Genomic DNA, 20,769 nt, shown 5'->3' on the forward strand with positions numbered 1-20,769 from the left:
GGGCAAGGAAACGAGACAACACAAGCACATTGCCCAAAGACAAGGCCATGTGCTTGTACACAAAACACAGGCCTGTCATGATCCTGCCACAAGACTAGAGAAAAACCAGGACATGAAGGCAGAACCATGACAATGCTGTTAAATTATCATTTGTTTACCTGCTACTTAATCTGCATTGCGGTCTGTAAGCCCAGTGTTTCTTCTGACTAACGAGGGAAAGAAGGATAATTGAGCTCACCCCTATATGAAAGCCCACACTCATATACACATACAGTACATGCTCGTCAAGCATCAAAAATGTAAAGCCAGCAGAAAAAGAGTGTAGCTAGGCAGTTCAGCAAAAAGTTCAGGAACTTATAGTGCTGTAGGTAGACCCTTTTGCTTGGATAATCTTTATTCATTTTCTTTTTAAGGATCCTTTCTTGCTCCCAACTCCGTCTTGGGCCTGGTCCAAAGCTGCAGTCCTGGCACATTTGCAGAGCACATAATGGTGGTTATATGCCCAGACTTACCAATTATTCTTTAGTCCACCGTGGCCTCTTCTCTTTCTAACTAAACTCTCTCAGGTGTGTTTCCGAAGCTCACCTCTGACTGAATCAATGCCTCTAACAGCTGTATAACTGCTATTGTCTGTACAGACAGACTTAATCAAGAGTTCCCTCCGCCTTGCTTTTCCACAAATAGATGTTTCGTATGCATATTGCTTGCTTTCCCTAATGGAAGCCGGTCCTAACTATGTTTCTTTCTTGTTAGTATTGTTAGTATTCTCCTCCACCACCTGCTTTTTTTATCAAGGCTTTGCAGTCTATAAAAGAAAAATAGGATTCAAGTGTTTTCGAAATGATAGGGCACACAACAGAGCATCTAAAGATACACAATATTTAATGGTTCAAGAAAAAATTCAAGACGAGAAAAAACATTACACCAAATGTAAATGAGCATGTTTTCTTTTTTTAACTTCTAGGAGTATTTTACAGGGGTATGATCTCAAGATATACTTCAATTGTTCAACAGTGTCCATTGCTTGACTGCTGCCACATATGAAAGCTCACCTCTAAAGAAAGAAATAATTGTGAAATACAGCAAATGATGTTTAAATTACAAGCAGATTTAATATATCAGCAGTTTTATATTCTTTTCAGATTCTATACAAGATACATAGTGTGTACATACATTATCCAGACACTGCTGTGCCAGTATACATACATGCACACACACAAACTCAAGCGCACACATATAATAATATACAGTATGCAAATGTTTTGAATACATTACAACAGAGATTGTCCTCATTTTTCATGATTTTTGTCTTTTATCAACTATTTTCAGTAAGTATAAACCACTTTTCCTTTTCTTTACACACACAGTAAGCTAAAATTTGTTTTCCAGGGTTACTGCTAAGCATATCTATGTACACTTCGCTCTTTTTTTTTCTTTTTTCTTTTTTTTGTACGGGAATGATGAGAATTTATTTGATTTGTGTGACATCGTGTTGGGCACTCCAAGTGTGTTGCCATTCTAGTCCTTCATACTAACTATAACACAACCTGAGGAGATGACCGTACGACAGCACAAGCTACTGAATCGTGTCAGAACAAGGGTTTACTGCTACAGAACACAATCAGCCAGCGGAGGTCAACTGGAACCACATGCAAATGCCTGACTACAGAGATGATCTGCCATAATATTTTCATGAAAAAAAAAGAAAAAAAAAAGTATCTATCAGAAAAAAGAAACACCTCATTATCAAGGTTGCTTACATGATACATCAGGGAACAAACTTTTTGGAAAAGTACAAAAGTGCTAGAGGGGAGAATAACCATGCATATTGAGACCTTTTATGCATTTATCACAAATTTTCATTCATTCCCACACAATGTTTGTCTTTTTTACTTGATAGACCTTTGGCACTAATAGAATTGCTCCACTACTCAAAAATAGCTGTTTCAGATTTCAGCAAATGTTTATTTTTAAGCATTTTAAAGTCAACATGAAATAGCATTTGCAACACATTTATCTTCTGTAATTGTGTCAAAATGAGAAAAAAATGCTTTTATTTATTAATCAAGATATGATTGGACCAGGTGAGTGTTGCTCTTTTTTTTTATTAATCAAAAGAAAACAGAGAACTCCCTGCACATCCCTGCATTGGACCATGAAATGGCTAGATATTAATGTTTTTATCATTATTGCCTGGTGATGCCAAATTAAAGTAAGTTGATTGAGAGGCATGTGATTAGATTAAATTTAATTTAATTAAAACATAGATGCACATTTTTTTTCTTTAAATAAAAGTGTGTACAGATGAATCACTCGCAGAACCCCCTGTGACATGCATTAAGAAAGAAAACAGGGTATGTTTGATTTCATGTTGACTTTAAGCATGTAAAACCTCTAAATCCATGCAGCTCTGAAAGAAATATGAAATATATTTCATATGTGTTGTGAAGCTCTACAGCCCTTATCTTCAAAAACTATTGTTTTTAATTATTGGAAATTGTTTTATCTCTCAGTTATTTGTAACTGTGCTTTTTGTTGTGTTACGAATTAACAGAAGCAGAGATTTTCAAGCAGTGTTAAGCAATACAGACACTACGGCTGATGTTAGTATTTCAGACCTTGTTTTTCGAGCGTTTCTGATCTATTGTATAGATTAGGAGAGTTTGAGTTGAGTCACTATCCTTACACTCGATACTCTCACACCGTCCCAGCTTGCCGACGTGCAAAAGCTTGAGCGAAAGGCCAAGCCACTGCTTCCTTCCCTTAATGGAGTACCACACCGCAATTATTCCTCTTAATCAAGAGTGTTCGACAGATCTTAAACTGTTGTTGGGGGAACAGCTGCTGGAGTGATTGTCAGTTCTCTCGCATCAAAGAGCAACACACAAACTCCAACACGTCTCGCTGTGACACATTTCGGTGCTGGCACGTACACTATTTTATAGTGAAGTAATTTTTTGGATCACTGACCCAAATCTTTCTGTGTCATCAGTATGTACTAAGGAGAAGTGTTGGCGAATTAAATTTGTGCTGATTTCTCAACCCACACAGCCTCTTTGCGGGATAACTTGATGTCTCTGTTTGAATAAACTGGACGAAAATATGACACGATTGTAAGCAAACTTCTACTTCACTTAGCAGTCATTACATCCATACAATACACATTTTAAGGCTGTTTCTTTGACATCATTATAAATAAATCTTGCAAATGCTTAATTTTTACGTAAGTTTAAAAAGAAGTGCAGATCATACAAGCACACACACACACACACACATACAAAAGGTAGCCAATTATGCCATTCTAGAGCAGCGTTCTGCTTCTATAGCAGTTACGGTGATTACTGATCAAAGTAATTATACTATTGGGAGATTCTTATAATTGGTTGCACAGCACTTATTATGTCGCATAAATTGTATATATATCGAGAGAAAAACTTGATATGGAAGTGCGAAAAAACAAAGGATGCCTTTTTAGCCATGTCTGTGCCTCTGCTAATTAGATAATGTTGAAAATAAGCGGGTTTCTTTTAATGGCAGAGAAAGGGTGTCAGATGCACGGAAGCTACCAACAACTAGATGGAACTAGATCTCTTCAGCAGAATAAAACTGACTTTAGGCGGCAATTCAGCTGGAAAATGACGGACCGAAGCCGGAGCCGAAAGAAATACTGCAGTCACCCAGCGCTCACACATTACACTTAACCTTATTGACTATGCTTACATGTGTTGTAATATTCTGAAATGCGGTTCTTAACTCAGAGCCTAATTTTTATTGTTTTGTTTACAAGCGTGTCTGCGTTCATGTGCAAAAGCACAACGAAATAACCACCGGCTTTGCTGTTAGTGAGGGCCAATTAAACTCACCAAGACCACTAGCTTCATGTTCATATGAATTTAAAATTAGACCAGATAATGTTCGGAATATGCACACATTTTCTTTGAATAAAAAGAACATGGCGTTTACTTTTTTCAAAAACTAGATAGGAATATCAGCGAGCATGTAAACGTATGCAATGATTTCTTCCAGCAGCACAGACTTAAAAGTAATTTGCTATAATCCTGTCCCTTTTGATCAACAGTAAATCTTATTTCATTTGCCACTAAGATACATTTCACACCACTTTTTTTTTTTGTTATGCTTATTTTCACTTGAGGAGCTACTTTGGTCTATATCTACCATTTGTCTACTGTACATGTTTCAGTTTCACAGAGGATATCGAAAGCTAGCGTCCTTTGCTTCCCCTTCCGCCATGCCGGGAAAGGGTTGACACATGCTAATAACGATCAGAACCCGTCAGCTTTTCCATTTCAATCACTCTCATTATGCAGTACTCTGAGGCCTACCCTCGCTTCTACAGCTGATGCTCGTGCAGGAAGGCGGAAGAGCCTCCACCCGCAGACGTCTGGGGGCAGGACGTGGCAGAAAAGCTGGCTAGAGGGATGACCTTGATTGGATCCTCTTTCTTGCTGCAGTGTCTCTCAAGTGTGTTGTAAAATTGGGGCCGGTTGCTCCCTTTGTCCAGATCATCTTTGGGCACTGACCTGCCAAGGGTGTGACGCCCATCTGCCTTGGTCCCACGTGCCCAGCTTTGTTGAAAACCAAAGGAGGGCAGAGTGGCGGCGCCGGACGTCTGGAATTGGGTCAGCGCTGGCGGCATCCAGCAGCTGTCAGAATGACCCAGGATCAGACATTCCTGGGTACAGGTCTCGGAGGCCTCGGCGAGAGCTTTCTGCAGGTTCACTTCAATAGCTGTGGATGATGAAATGACAAATGTGGAGGCTCAGTCAAGAGGTGAACACGGAAGACAAAATAAATCATACTTTCTCATATTGCTAAGGCACTTGGAGACAATACAAAGTTGGCACTCTCAAAAGGTGACCTGTAAATGTCAGCTTCTGAGAGGAATGAAAGGCAGGGATAAATGTTTAATTCATCTGGTAATGAGAAAAACAACACCAGTTCTTTTAATTTAAATGGTATTCCCATGGTCCTAAGTGTTTACCTACAATATGCACTGAATTCCCTGTAGCTTAATTAAATCTTTAAAAAAAGTCTCTGTTGTTTGTGTCTGAGATTGGCTTTTTACATATTAAAGAATTAATGAATGGTTCCAAAACCGTTGTTTATTTTAATCGCAGTCACCATGAAACACCTTTCTTCTGCTGATGTCTCCCACTTAAATCAAGTCAATTAAGACAAATCAAACAGAAACGCAGCAATTCTTCCTCCTTCGCCTACTTGTTAGCACAGCTGACATGTACAGTAAACGTGCTACAGTAGCTGCGAGCAACAGAACGTGATTTGCTCAGAGGAAAGAGAACCGTAAACTAAAGGACTCAAACTTTCTAATCTCATTAAACTTGCTCTGACATCACATGCGATATGTGCCAAGAAAAAGGCTGTCAACTCTAATAATTAGAATGTAAATCAGTGATTGTGGAGGCAGGCTGGAGCCCTACAGCGGCGTATGTATATCTTAACCCGCCAGGAACAAGAGAGCCCTGTCTGAACATCACTTTGCTCATGCTGGTCCCCCCTCCAAGCTGTCCTCTAGAAATAATTTAGAATATTTGCATAAGTAAAGATGTTAGAAATAATTGAAAGGGACTACGTCTAGTTCCCTTGCATTACATGCTTGGGTTATTTTTATTTTTTACCACCAGGAGCCAATATAGTTATTGATTTTTTATGTTTAGTATTTTAATATCATGGAGAGGGACATCAAAATATTCTGAATTGCAGAAATACAGAATAAATATTTAAACATTTACCCAAAGTAAATGGCATTGCATTCTGTACGTTAGATCAATTCATGCATTTCCTAGGAATCAAATCCATGGCCTTGCCATTGCTAGCACCATGATTTAATTTCTGAGCAGCAGATATCCATACATAAATATCATATTAGCTGCTATGGCCCACTGCATGTAAGCCATCGGCCATATTTGAACTGTCAAAACAAGTTAATGAACACTTGAGAACACTCTTACAAATGTTATTGATCATCAGAGAACACTACCATATACCTATGGTTTTCACAACCATAGGCTGCATAATGTTGTTGAAAATGGATTGGTTTGTTAAAGTGAGTATTAAGCAGCATATGAATTGTTGACTGTTCCTAGATGGTGGATGTGCTGGCATGTCTGGAGCAGTCGAATGAGAGATCTACCAACAGTATATAAATATCTATGGGTTTATAGTTTGTACTTCTATTAAACAAATCCAAGAAATGTTGGTTCCAATTAAACTTCATTCAATACTGGAAAACGTCAATAAAAACAGTTAATTGTAATTAAAAAATATACCTTACTCAACATTTGTTTGTGCTATGCATTTTCATGTTTATTAAAATATAATGCCATTAGCTTAGCAACATGCTAATGTCAAACCCCATTGAAATCAATCCAGACTTCTTTACTCAAACAGAGTTGGTGCCTATCTATAGCATTCCAAATAATTAAATATGATGGTTAAAAGCTTCCTTAAAAGGTATATAAAAGTCATATACTTCAACTTCAGTATTAACATGAAATCTTAGCATATTTGTACAGCTCAATGCACAGCCTGTCAAAATCTACTCTCTTTACAAAAAAGAAACCATGTTATTTTGGCGCACTGATTACTATTTGTATAACCACAGTTTTACTACAAAAACCATGGTTAAAGTATGGTTAGTGTAGCAAGACCATGGTTAATTTGTGCTTTCCATGGATTAACTATGCTATCCATGCTATTTATTTGTAGTAAAATGACTGTTAAGTTTTGTAAGGGTCATTCTTTCATCCAATGTCTGTGCTATTTCTCTTCAAAAGTCAAGAGAGATAAAAATGGCTTTGTAATTGATTAAACTAGAGTTTACAGGTAGATTTGACCACTTCCTACATGAAAATAACATCTGCGGGAATGCAGAGATCCAGTTTGTAAGCTTTATTTGACACAATTTCCAAGATGACAGCAAACAAGAAGGATAGTGAGCTGGTAAATGTAAAAATTTTGGCTAATGCTAACACTGTGGCCATATATATGTTTTGGGAGAAAGACTAGAGGCCATTGTATGGCTGAGGTGCCTCACGTGATCTAAGTTAGCAACTGCACTTTTCCCAATGATAATTGATACATACCCTCTCATCTCCCAATTGTAAGACAATTTCTGATTGTTCCATCTATTCAACGTCTTTTTCGACTAAAAAACACCAGGCAGAGTTGCCACCTTTTGGATGAACTAGTTAGTGCAAATACACAATTCAAGGAGCAAATGCAAGCTGAATGTACAAAATATACATGGTGAGAAAAATTGGGTTGAACGTGTACTGTGCTGAAGACAATATTTACTCCATGTGCACTGTATATGCATAAAAACCACTGTGTATTGTGGACTTCGGACAGCTTACTAGATTTTGAAATAGAGCTATAGTATGCTCTTATTTTACATGCCAGTTTGTCTTAATACCGGAGAATTGGACATAATAGCACAAATATAGAAAGCTATAAACAGAAAGAGAGGAGAGAGTGAGAGAGATGTGGCCACATGCTCCTGGTCTTACTCTGCTATAGTCTGCCTCAGAGCATCAGTGAATAAATCAGTGGAGCGATAAACGTGTCACCTTTCAGAGGGTCACTAACTTCATTAAGGAAAAATGATGCTGCTCACTCACTCTCTGAGCAAGCAGAATGAGTCCTGGCCAGGTCTCTCTCGGAGGCTGCTGTAAATCACCCCAGAGCTGCTTTGGAAATTGGAGGTGTCTTTCAGAGCCATTGTTCTTTTGAGGGGCCGAGCGCATCACGCCACGCTGGACAGATTCATGCGCGCAGGCAGACACATGTCTGGCCTTAACACATTCACTGAGAAGTGCTTGAGACACCTTTAGTGCATTTGCCCAGCAGGTCCGTGTGTGTGTGCGTATGAAGCCAATCAGCACAAGCAGTGGAGAGTATGTGCGCAATTACATTATGTGTAAAAGGTATTTTGAAGCCACGCTGATTTCCAGCATGCAGAGGCACAGCACGAACTGTCAGTGGCGCTATGTCAACAGCCAGGAGAGCTACTATTTTTTGCATGTGATATTTCACATTAAACAGCTCCAAAGATGTAGTCCGTATCAGTTTCTCCTCTACAGGGACTAGTACTGCTTGACTGATGTGGGTGACAGCGCTGAATGCTTTCGTCAGCCTGAGGCAGCGGCTCACTCTGATGCTGTTTAAGTGCTTTTTGTATTCAGGGGGAATCGCTACTCTCCTGTCGAGCTTTTAAAAAAGAATCAGACCCCACGTGCTCCGGTCGGCACATATATAGATGTGTCGGAAAACTTTGTGTAAGGGGGTAAGAGACGGTATTGTTAGTTTCACCTCTTGCAGAAAAAAAAATGGAATGTTGTGTGAGGTAATGATATTTACATTTTCGCAAAGCATAGGCTTAAAAATGCCAAGCCTATTTACTCTGAGAGTAATATGGCTTCTAATAACAGCTCGCATTTAAAGCAAATTGTCTGCAGATTGAAACATTTTGCAAAATGGCCAGTGGTTATTGATTGAAGTCCCGGACTGATTCACACTTGTAATTACAGCGGTGCGAACGCTTGAAGATATTTTCAATCTTCCACTGCAAACATTGTCTAATGCTGTCGTCAGAGATTGGTAATTGGATTGCTCCCCTATGACAAACTGCATAGGTCTCGTCTTTTGTTCCAAAACCTGAGCTTTATTTTCCAAACTAAAACAAAAGAAAAGCGTTTCAATCCTTAAAGGGATAGTTCACCCACCTATGAATGAATCATCATTTACTCACACTAAAATTGCTCTAAATCTCCATGAATTTCTTTCTTCTGCTGAACACAAAAGAAGATATGTCAAAGAATGTTGGAGACCAAAGAGGTCCTGGTCCCTATAGACTTCCATAGTATTTTTTAATACTATGGAAGTCAAAGCGGATAATTTGAATATATTTTGAAGAAAGTTGGCAACCAAATATTAAAATATGTAATATTATGTTCAACAGATAAAATAATCTCAGACATTTTTGGAACAACTTGAAGTAAATGGTGACAGAATGTCAATTTTTTCATTGAAATAGCCCTTTGAAGACAGCTGTACTGAAACAAAACAAAACAAAATAAAATAAAACAAAACTTTTTCCAAAAACATCTTCATGTGTATTTGCGTATGGATGTTGTATGTTCAAAAAGCATGCACGTTCAATGGAATCCAAAAGTCTAATATATATATATATATACATAAACAATACAAAAATTAACATGCATTTCAAAACCTGAGTTTAATTTCCCAAACTAAAACAAAAGAAAAGAGTGTCAATCCTTTTAAAACCTATTAGCATAATAAAGAGTGAAAACTGAAAAGGAATTGTTCTTGAATTTGTTAAATAAGACATCTCACTGTCTACACCAGGTTGTATGACAATAAATGCTGTTGTGGAAAGAAAATCAACATCTTTTAACATATAAAATGAACTTACATGTGTCTGGGCTATAGTGACATTTACGTAGACAAGCTATCTGGCAGTATGGGACCCTCCTGGTCAGGAAGTGCGATGAAACATGATGAGACATGCTGAAGTAAGACAATAAACACGGATGACAATTTGTGACAGGGCTGTTAAGCAAAGCAGCATGACCTGAATATATCTTGATGGGATGTACATCAAGGACGCCACAGAGATGATTACTCAAGTCATTATGTTAGCATGTGCAAACCCATTACTACCAATTAGAGGACTAATTGCATAAATACAGAACATCATCTCTCCCTGCTCTCTTTCTCTCCTGTCTAAACATTATCTGGTTGACTGTAGAGCTTAAGAAAAACAGGCACTGTACCACCTACAGCACATTTATGCATGGAGCAGCAAGCTTTATGTTACATGAGACAATTCAGCCTTGAATTTTATTGAACGACATATAATTTTATTTGAAAAAATGTGATAGAGGATTCAGTGCACAAATAAAAGTTTCACGAGAGACCACGGCAAAGATTTAGGGTTGTGCTTTTTTTCCCAATATGCAAATGATCAAGTAATGAGACTTCATGAAGTTCACTGAGCCAAAACATAACCCACCAAGGGGGAACACTGTGGCATATTTGATCAAAGTTTAGTATCTTTTCAGCCATGTATGGGAATTTTACATGTATTTAATTGGTGCACTTCATATGAGCACGGTTAGAACCCTTGGGACAGGAGAAGAACATGACAACAGAAAATATCCATAATAAATTAAGGATATGATTATATTTTCTTCAGCTGACAACCTTAAGGATAGCTAATCTTTCTTGCAAATAAAAACTAAACTAAATGAAATGAATGAAATGAATGAAGGAAAAAAAAAACGTTACTCTATTTCAACTTTTTAGTCTTGGAAAGCAAAATACTCAAAATGTCTCTCTCTGTTTGTGTGCAAAAAAAATAAATAAATAAAAAATTTAAAAACTTTTTTTTTTCCCTATTACACATTAGTTAGAAAAAGTGTGAAAAACTGAAGAATAACATTAATTTTAAAATGTCACATTAGAGAGGTTAGATTGAACACTTTCATTCATGTCAGTTGATTTTTGGATGGATGGATGGCTGGATAGATAAATAACAAAAAAAATACACCTTCACTCATGTCATCAGTTTAGACAAAACAAAACAAACTAAACAAACAAAAGTCATTAACTTACCAAATAAGCACTTGCTTTGAATTCAAGATCATTTTGAACTATAGTTTTAAAATACTTGTAACTGAGATCCAATGAGCATCTTGTGCTTCAAAAAGGACATCTCACTGTCTGTGATGGAAGTAATATAGTCAGTGTCACAAACTGATCTGATTTATCTGATTAGTGAACTAGAAATACTACTCAATTTAAAATATTTCTCAAGATTTTTTTTTTATTCTAAAATCTCCTGTTTGCTTCTTCCTTCAGTTAGATTATAAATGCCAAGTTTTCAATATGGTCACAGTCCTCTGGACCCTTCTGTACATGCATGCAATACAGATTAAACAAAGGGCACAAGCTTCAAACAAATCCCATGCTGTCAAACAAAATGAAATTTGAAAGATAATAATTGAGTTTGTAATTACATGGACTTTATCATTTCATTACACACCGACTCTGACTCTGCATCTAGATTGGCAAATGGATGGTCATTAATAATAATGGAGCTATTTAACCCCATGGGTGTTTCACAAGGGGAAAGATGCCATTTTTCACTCAACGACTGGACACAACCATCAGGTGAAATAAGAGGCCCACTTTTCATTCTCATGAATCAGGGAAAGGCCACTTACTGCAGGCTAGATGCATTTCATCACCAGCTCCACTCCAGCACCACTCTCGTATTTCATCGCTGCTTATGAGTGATTTACACTTTTACTTTTGCAGAGGAGAGCCGTATGATTTCATGCTGCTCTTAGCTATTATATATTCATGAAGTCCCAAATGTACAAATGTACAGTGGGATGTAAACTGTGACATGCATCGCACAAATAAATTACAACTGGAGGCCAGGGGCATGCAACACTCCAGCAACTGCAATATGTTAAGGAAATTCCGGGCTCTGTGGAGCCAGACAACATATTTTATACACTTATGGGAGCTTTTCAGCATCTTCACGAGTCCTACTTTCTGCAACTAAAGGTTACCCTTTAAATGAATCTTAATGATGACTTTGTAACATGTTATAATGCATTTAATTTACAAATGTATTGAATTAAGAAACTAGTAGCCTATGCACAATCATATATGAAAATATGGTCACACTTTATTTTAACGTCCAATTCTTGCTATTAACTATACCTTTTGGCTCAATAAACTCCCAATTTCCTGCTAATTAATAGTTAATAAAACAGTTGTTAAGTTTAGGATTAAGGCATTTTAAATATGGTCATGAAGAATAAGGCATTAATATGTACTTTATAAAAACTAATAATTACTGCCAAAATTGGTCCTTAAAATAAAGTTACCAAGAATATATAGAAATATGCACAGATCAAGCACCATCAAGCACAATATATTAATCGATGGACTAAAATGCTGTGGATTACTTGTGGATTATTGTGATGTTTTTATTAGCTTTTTGGACTCTCATTCTGACGGCACCCATTCACTGCATAGGATCCATTGATTGTTTCTAAATTAGAAACAAACCCATCTACTCAAACTATCTTTCGTAGCAAATATTCATATGTGTGATTAATTGTGATTGATTTGATTGATAAATCAGCATATGCAATTAGTTTGATTAAAATTAGTAAAATATCTTTACTAACTTACTGTAATTATTGACTCGAATTAAGACTAAAAAAATAGAGCCTTGTGGAAATCTATATCTAGTCTATGATGAAGAATGCCCTTGCTGAGATTAAATGACCGATTGACAAACAGCGTGACAGTTTCAGGAGAAAGTTGTAATTCACGATTGCTCTAGGGTCCACCACATAACGGGGTGTTTTTTGAATAATGGCCCCCTGAATACGTAAAGTACACATCCCGCCCGCCATCTGTTAGTCGGCAGTAAAAAAAGAAAAAAAAAACTTCAGGGCAACACATGTGCAGTTTCCTGTATTTGAATAAAAATCTGGCACGGATGATTTCTCCTCATGAAAAAGAGCATTTTACAAAGAAAAGCATGCGCTTTATGCCTGGCAAATGTTCAGACTTGTAATAATAATGATATGATCACTGATCATAATATGGATGTGCTCTGTTTGACAGAAACCTGGCTAAAACCTGATGATTACATTATTTTAAATGAGTCCACCCCCCAAGATTACTGTTATAAACATGAGCCGCGTCTAAAAGGCAAAGGGGGAGGTGTTGCTTCAATTTATAACAATGTTTCAGGATTTCTCAGAGGGCAGGCTTCAAGTATTACTCGTTTGAAGTAATGGTGCTTCATATAACATTATCCAGAGAAACAAATGTTAATGATAAATCCCCTGTTATGTTTGTACTGGCTACTGTATACAGGCCACCAGGGCACCATACAGACTTTATTAAAGAGTTTGGTGATTTTACATCCGAGTTAGTTCTGGCTGCAGATAAAGTTTTAATAGTTGGTGATTTTAATATCCATGTTGATAATGAAAAAGATGCATTGGGATCAGCATTTATACACATTCTGAACTCTATTGGGGTTAGACAACACGTTTCAGGACCTACTCATTGTCGAAATCATACTCTAGATTTAATACTGTCACATGGAATTGATGTTGATAGTGTTGAAATTATGCAGCCAAGTGATGATATATCAGATCATTATTTAGTTTTGTGCAAACTTCATATAGCCAAAATTGTAAATTCTACTTCTTGTTACAAGTATGGAAGAACTATCACTTCTACCACAAAAGACTGCTTTTTAAGTTATCTTCCTGATGTATCCAAATTCCTTAGCATATCCAAAACCTCAGAACAACTTGATGATGTTACAGAAACTATGGACTCTCTCTTTTCTAGCACTTTAAATACAGTTGCTCCTCTTCGCTTAAGGAAGGTTAAGGAAAACAGTTTGACACCATGGTATAATGAGCATACTCGCACACTAAAGAGAGCAGCCCGAAAAATGGAGCGCAGCTAGAGGAAAAAAAAACTAGAGGTATTTCGTATTGCTTGGCGGGAAAGTAACCTATCCTACAGAAAAGCATTAAAAACTGCTAGATCCGATTACTTTTCTTCTCTTTTAGAAGAAAACAAACATAACCCCAGGTATTTATTCAATACAGTGGCTAAATTAACGAAAAATAAAGCCTCAACAAGTGTTGACATTTCCCAACACCACAGCAGTAATGACTTTATGAACTACTTTACTTCTTATATGTCGTTCTACAGTTTCGCATCAGACAGTGCACTATAGACCCCCTGAGGAACAGTTCCACTCATTCTCCACTATAGGAGAGGAAGAATTGTATAAACTTGTTAAATCATCTAAACCAACAACATGTATCTAAAAGAGGTGCTTCCTGAAGTCATAGATCCTCTTCTGACTATTATTAATTCCTCATTGTCATTAGGATATGTCCCCAAAACCTTCAAACTGGCTGTTATTAAGCCTCTCATCAAAAAACCACAACTTGACCCCAAAGAACAAGTTAATTATAGACCAATCTCGAATCTCCCTTTTCTGTCCAAGATACTAGAAAAGGTGGTATCCTCACAATTATATTCCTTCTTAGAGAAAAATGGTATATGTGAGGATTTCCAGTCAGGATTTAGACCGTATCATAGAGTTACAAATGATCTTCTCTTATCATCTGATCGTGGGTGTATTTCTCTATTAGTTTTATTGGATCTTAGTGCTGCGTTTGACACAATTGACCACAACATTCCTTTGCATAGACTTGAACACTTTGTTGACATTAATGGAAGTGCATTAGCATGGTTTAAATCGTACTTATATGACCGCCGTCAGTTCGTAGCAGTGAATGAAGATGTATCATATCGATCACAAGTCCAGTATGGAGTACCTCAAGGCTCAGTACTAGGGCCGCTACTCTTCACGCTTTATATGTTACCCTTGGGAGATATCATCAGGAAACATGGTGTTAGCTTTCACTGTTATGCTGATGATACTCAGTTCTATATTTCTTCATGGCCCGGTGAAACACACCAATTTGAAAAACTAATGGAATGCATAGTCGATATAAAAAATTGGATGACGAGTAATTTCTTACTGCTAAATTCTGAGAAAACAGAGGAGTTAATTATAGGACCTAAAAACTCTGCTTGTAATAACCTAGAACACTGTCTTAGACTTGATGGTTGCTCTGTCAATTCTTCAAGCCACGTTTCTAGCATTTGTAAAACTGCATTTTTCCATTTAAAAAATATATCTAAATTACGGCGTATGCTCTCAATGTCAAATGCAGAAATGTTAATCCATGCATTTATGACCTCAAGGTTAGATTATTGTAATGCTTTATTGTGTGGTTGTTCTGCACGCTTAGTAAACAAACTACAGCTAGTCCAAAATGCAGCAGCAAGAGTTCTTACTAGAACCAGGAAGTATGACCATATTAGCCCGGTCCTGTCAACACTGCGCTGGCTCCCTATCAAACATCGTATACATTTTAAAATATTGCTTATTACTTATAAAGCCCTGAATGGTTTAGCACCTCAGTATTTGAATGAGCTCCTTTTACATTATAATCCTCTACATCCGCTACGTTCTCAAAACTCTGGCAATTTGATAATACCTAGAATATCAAAATCAACTGCGGGCGGCAGATCCTTTTCCTATTTGGCGCCTAAACTCTGTTTGGGAGGCAGACACACTCTTGCAGTTTAAATCTAGATTAAAGATCCATCTCTTTAACCTGGCTTACACATAACATACTAATATGCTTTTAATATCCAAATCCGTTAAAGGATTTTTAGGCTGCATTAATTAGGTAAACCGGAACCGGGAAAGTTTAACATAACACCCTATGTACTTGCTACATCATTAGAAGAATGGCATCTACGCTAATATTTGTCTGTTTCCCTCTTATTCCGAGGTCAACGTAGCCACCAGATCCAGTCTGTATCCAGATCAGAGGGTCACTGCAGTCACCCGGATCCAGTACGTATCCAGACCAGATGGTGGATCAGCACCTAGAAAGGACCTCTACTGCCCTGAAAGACAGCGGAGACCCGGACAACTAGAGCCCCAGATACAGATCCCCTGTAAAGACCTTGTCTCAGAGGACCACCAGGACAAGACCACAGGAAACAGATGATTCTTCTGCACAATCTGACTTTGCTGTAGCCTGGAATTGAAATACTGGTTTCATCTGGTCAGAGGAGAACTTGCCCCCCAACTGAGCCTGGTTTCTCCCAAGGTTGTTTTCTCCATTCTGTCACCGATGGAGTTTCGGTTCCTTGCCGCTGTCGCCTCTGGCTTGCTTAGTTGGGGTCAATTCATCTACAGCGATATCGTTGACTTGCAAATAAATGCAGAGACACTATTTAACTGAACAGAGATGACATCACTGAATTCAATGATGAACTGCCTTTAACTATCATTTTGCATTATTGAAACTGTTTTCCTAATGAATGTTTTTCAGTTGCTTTGACGCAATGTATTTAGTTTAAAGCGCTATATAAATAAAGCTGACTTGACTTGACTTGACTTTTACTGACATGCCTGCACAACAGACACTGCTTACAACACGAGAGTGCTCTCATACAGATACATTCAGCACAACAACACTGACTTGTCTGTGTTACTGAGGAGACATTTTTCTATTTAATTAGACAATTACTAAGTTTGTTTACACACTGCATTCGCAGTGATTATAAGTTCTGATTGGCTGCGGAAGAATCAAGTCTTATACATCATTACCAAATAATGTGTATTTATTTAATTGACTTAAACTAATCTTTATTCAGCTTTTCAAACCACATCTCATTGACTCAATCCTTCTGAAATGGAAAACGCTGTGGCAGTACAAGGATGTATAAAATATGGGCGGAGTCGACTGACGGCACCTCAACACATTTTTACTCAAGGTGCATATTTCAAAGTGCAGCAATGAGAAAAGTTGGCCTTGCATTTATAGCAGTCACAACAGGCCTCATTCACTAATGATTGCACATAAATGTTCTTATGTGCAAAAATATTCCAGGTGCATGCATGCATAAATGTGTTACTTTCATTCTAACAGTGATAAAATGAGTGAGCGTGTGCATGAATATGATAATTAGCATAATACAAGCACAAACCATCTCCATATAAGGGCTTTACAAACAGCCTCTCCAGTACAGCTATTTGTCACACTCTACCAATGTACCAGTGCTCTAAAAATGTGCTTTTGTCTGAGTTAGGAGCTTTTGAAACACTATAATAGGTGTAAGACAAGAATGATTTGGACTCTTTATGGTTGTCAAACTTTAGTGGAATGTTTCTGTGATAAATAGACTGTGCTATAGGACACCGGTGTGAACTTAAGGGAGACCGACTTCATCCATCCACTAAAAATCACCTCGGGACCACTTGGTTTGAACTAATAGCAAAAATGGCTGGAAATATAAGTTATTTAAATTTTTTTTCTTTTCTTTTTTAGAAAAGAGCACAAATGGTTTCATAATTTGTTGTCTGTGTACATACAGCATTTTTAAAGTGTGACCTATACAGCTGTCTGTGTCCATACAATGAAAGATATTACTGCTTGGATGAAAAAAAGGTCAATTAATTTGAAATGTTTCTACATGTTTTGTAAATTTGAGTTCTTTTATATATGTGCAACTTTAGATGTGCATTTATTGTAATGTGAATATACTTAAGTTCACTTTTAAATAAAAGTTATAATATTTTTCATCTGGTCATTTATAGTAGCAGCTTGAGTGTTGGTGTAAGTATTTGGTCATTTCAGGGTGAAAACAGTCCTATTAATAGCATATTAGAATGATTTCAGAAAGTTCATGTGATGACACAGATGACCGGAGTAACGATGTTGAAAACTCAGCTTTGCATCACAGGAACAAATTACATTTTAAATATATTTCAATAGATAAGTGCTATTTTAAATGGTAATAATATTTCACAGTACTACTGTTTAGCAGTACTTTTTGATCAAATAAATGCAGCTTTGGTAAGCATTTAAGACTTCTTTCAAAACATTAAAACATCACATTTTTGAATGGTCATGTATGTCACTTGAGCTCTCAGCTGATTGCCCAGATATATTAAACTTCTTCAAGTCTACTTCCTCTTTTCCTCACTCACACACCGCCTCTCCAGCCCACTTCACTCTCCTCTCTATCCATGCTGTGTTTGACCCAATGCAATGGAAAGTAATTGCGGGCAGAAAATAACATTTAATGATTACTTCATCCCCGAGTCCTGAGGAGAGAGAAGTCACAGGCAGGTAATTTCAACAAAAGAGGGAGACCTTTTTTTTCCCGACACACCATTTTCAGACAACAAAGAATATTATCGACTTGGCTGAGATTAAAACAGCAAAACAAATAAAAGAACAAAATCAAGGACAAAATGACCACAGAAAGAGCTTGTCCCCCAAAACACGACGGGTCAAACTCTCTCCATCGTCTTTTCTTTTGTCAGTGTTGATTAAAAACAAGCCGCGGATAAAAGAATCCATTTGGTGTCTGATCTGGAAAAAAAAAAAAAAAAAAAAAAAAAAAAAAAAAAAAAGCAAATCTCCACAATGCCACTCACATGCTCGAAGAAAAGATCCTGCCGTACTATCTTTCCAAACATCCCTCTCTCCATGTGTTTTAAGGTGAGAATGAGAGGTAAAGGAAATTGAGGCTCTTTTTTTTTGTTTGACTTGACTTGTTCCCTTTTTTCCCCTCTCCCATGGACTGATGGTCTTGATTGTCTGGTGTGGTCCTACCTCTCCTCTCGTCTGCTGTGTTCAGGCCTCTCCACCATTAGAAAGACAAGAGGAGGGGGGTTTTAGCATCAACACAATCAGCACTGCCCAAACACACAGCATGGGCTGAACAGAAGAGAGGTGCAAACACCATAACAATCAGCAATCAGCACTGATCATGATAATAACATAGAGAGTGCTACAAGATCCATGCTGCGCTCTCCCTCCCCGCCAGCAGGACTTATTGTGTACATGGGCCAGCATGTGAAGAGAAGCAATACATTCAGTCACAATCTGAAAAACACACATACAAAAATAAATGGTAAAGTGCCCAATGATGACTGGTTATGTGTTTTTGACAACTTACAATACGCCAGATCGGAATCTAAGGTTAAAATATGTGATTGTGTAAGTTCATCATATTTATCACCATTTATTTTACCATAAGAAAAGAAAACAAAAGAAAAGAAAAATTAAGCAGCAAAAACAACACTGATAATAAATCAGCATATGAGAATGATTTCTGCAGGATCATGTGACAATGAAAACTAATCAGCATATTAGAATGATTTCTGCAGGATCATGTGACAATGAAAACTGGAGTATTGATCCTGAAAATTCAGCTTAGCATCACAGTAATAAAGTACATTAAAAACATATATCAACATAGAATAATGTTATTTTAAATTGCAATTATACTTCACAATATTAGTTTTTTTTCTGTATTGCTGATCAAATGCAGAAAGAAAGAAAGAAAGAAAGAAAGAAAGAAAGAAAGAAAGAAAGAATGATATAGACACACAAACCTCCACTCTGGACAAAAAAGCAAAGTAAAATGCCAAATTTACATATGTGGAGAAATCTGCCAGTAAAGTGAAATGTTCAATGGACAACACTTTTTGAAATGTAACAGGAAGGAAACAATTTCTTTGGGGTAAAATATCCGCCTTGTATACAGAGCCGGTGCTCTTATGAAGAGATAACAAAGATGGATGAAGCAATATGTGTGAGAGATTACGGAAAGCTTTGGAGGTAAGGGCAGAGACAGAGCCACGCACTGCCTCCTCGAAAACTCACTCGCCATTCATATCAGTTTGTAAAGCTGGGATGTTCTCCATGGTGGCTGATTTGAACTCCGTTACCATTGCTAGTCCTCAAAATATGTTTTTAGGCTTGCCGAGAACATCTGCAGATAGGCTTTAAGCTATCAGGCATTCCGTTAGGGCTGTTTTTGATGCGTTTACTACAATGCAATGTTTCTGTGGGGAAATATGATATCAAATATGAGGAAAATAACATGAAAGATCCAAAACTGGTTTACACGTCAAATTCACGTGGAGCAGGTGTACGTTTGCACCACCACAGAAGCATCATATACAAGAACACCAGTGGGCTTTTAACACACACAACAGTCTTTACTATCAAATAAATTCCTTTGGGATGGGAGGGAATAAACTATGCCTCCGGATCTGCAATATATCTGTTAGTCACCAGAGATTTGTTCTTTTCCCCTCAGCAATATATTTTGGTAACTGCCTCTATGGTCAGACAGATAGTGAGTACATGGCATCAGAGGTGGGCCATCTTTCAAGCCTTTACTGGCAGGACAGAAGGCCAGCTGCCACGCTCACTCCATTGTCTCTCAAAATAAATGTACCTGCAAACGATGGAACCGTTAACAATGGCAATCCGAAGAAGTGGAGGTGGTTAATTAGCTGCTAGAAATATTTAATAAACAACCTTCAGGGTCTCTTTGTGTACGTGATATATGCCTCGGAGCGATGCGCTTCCTATTCAACACCTGATTCAAGGAAGGGCCTCGTCCAATACTCTGAAGAAGAGCTAAGAATAGCTTGAGTGCTGTGTGGGGCGTCCATTTGAGGTGCTTCGAGCAGTTTCCAACACCGAGGGGGTGTTGTCTGAGCTACTGTTTTATAGCGCTGATGGATCTGCGAATTATTTGGCATCGCCGCTGTAAAAAACAGAAAGCTTAGTGACTTGCTTTGTGACAGCAGCCTGCGATTTATTAAAGACACCTCAAGGGGTATGATGATTTCAATAAATCACATTTTCAAAAATGAAAAAAGTTCTTAAGCTGCTCTAAAATGTTAAAATTTCTGCTTCTCTTGTTCTCTGCAAAAGAAACCATTTTTCTCACTTTCTTGTAAACAGAAAGGCAGCCGCATCCCTGCTCCTGCTCCTGACTCTTCGTCTGCCTCTGCTCCGCAGGGAACAGAAAGTCTTTCAGGCATCAAGGGGACATTCCATCAGTTTTGGAATATCTGAATATTTTGTGCCGTTGTCATTATAACCTCTTGCATTTTCTTGCCGTAGTCCAGAGGTATAGTGGTGCGTCAGAAGTCCAACAGTGGGCCTAGGAAACTTTTGGAAATAGTAAATCTAATATAATTGGCAGGTAAACTCTTCCCTGGTTTGAACAAAAAAATTATTACCTCAGATT

General features: G+C 37.6%; 1 protein-coding gene across 4 annotated transcripts in view; it reads right to left on the reverse strand.

Annotated features, from left to right (window-relative positions):
* Positions 1-3,582: 3,582 nt before the first annotated feature.
* LOC132109445 (protocadherin-11 X-linked-like) overlaps positions 3,583-20,769 on the reverse strand; it is a 183,045-nt gene continuing 165,858 nt past the window's right edge. For all 4 annotated transcript variants that reach the window (XM_059515514.1, XM_059515513.1, XM_059515516.1 and 1 more), the window contains one exon: positions 3,583-4,749. In XM_059515514.1, the coding sequence (XP_059371497.1) occupies positions 4,352-4,749 (398 nt within the window). In that variant the 3' untranslated portion in view covers positions 3,583-4,351. The remainder of the gene's footprint in view (positions 4,750-20,769) is intronic.

Source organism: Carassius carassius, chromosome 29, assembly GCF_963082965.1.
Source record: "Carassius carassius chromosome 29, fCarCar2.1, whole genome shotgun sequence".
Taxonomy (NCBI): domain Eukaryota; kingdom Metazoa; phylum Chordata; class Actinopteri; order Cypriniformes; family Cyprinidae; genus Carassius; species Carassius carassius.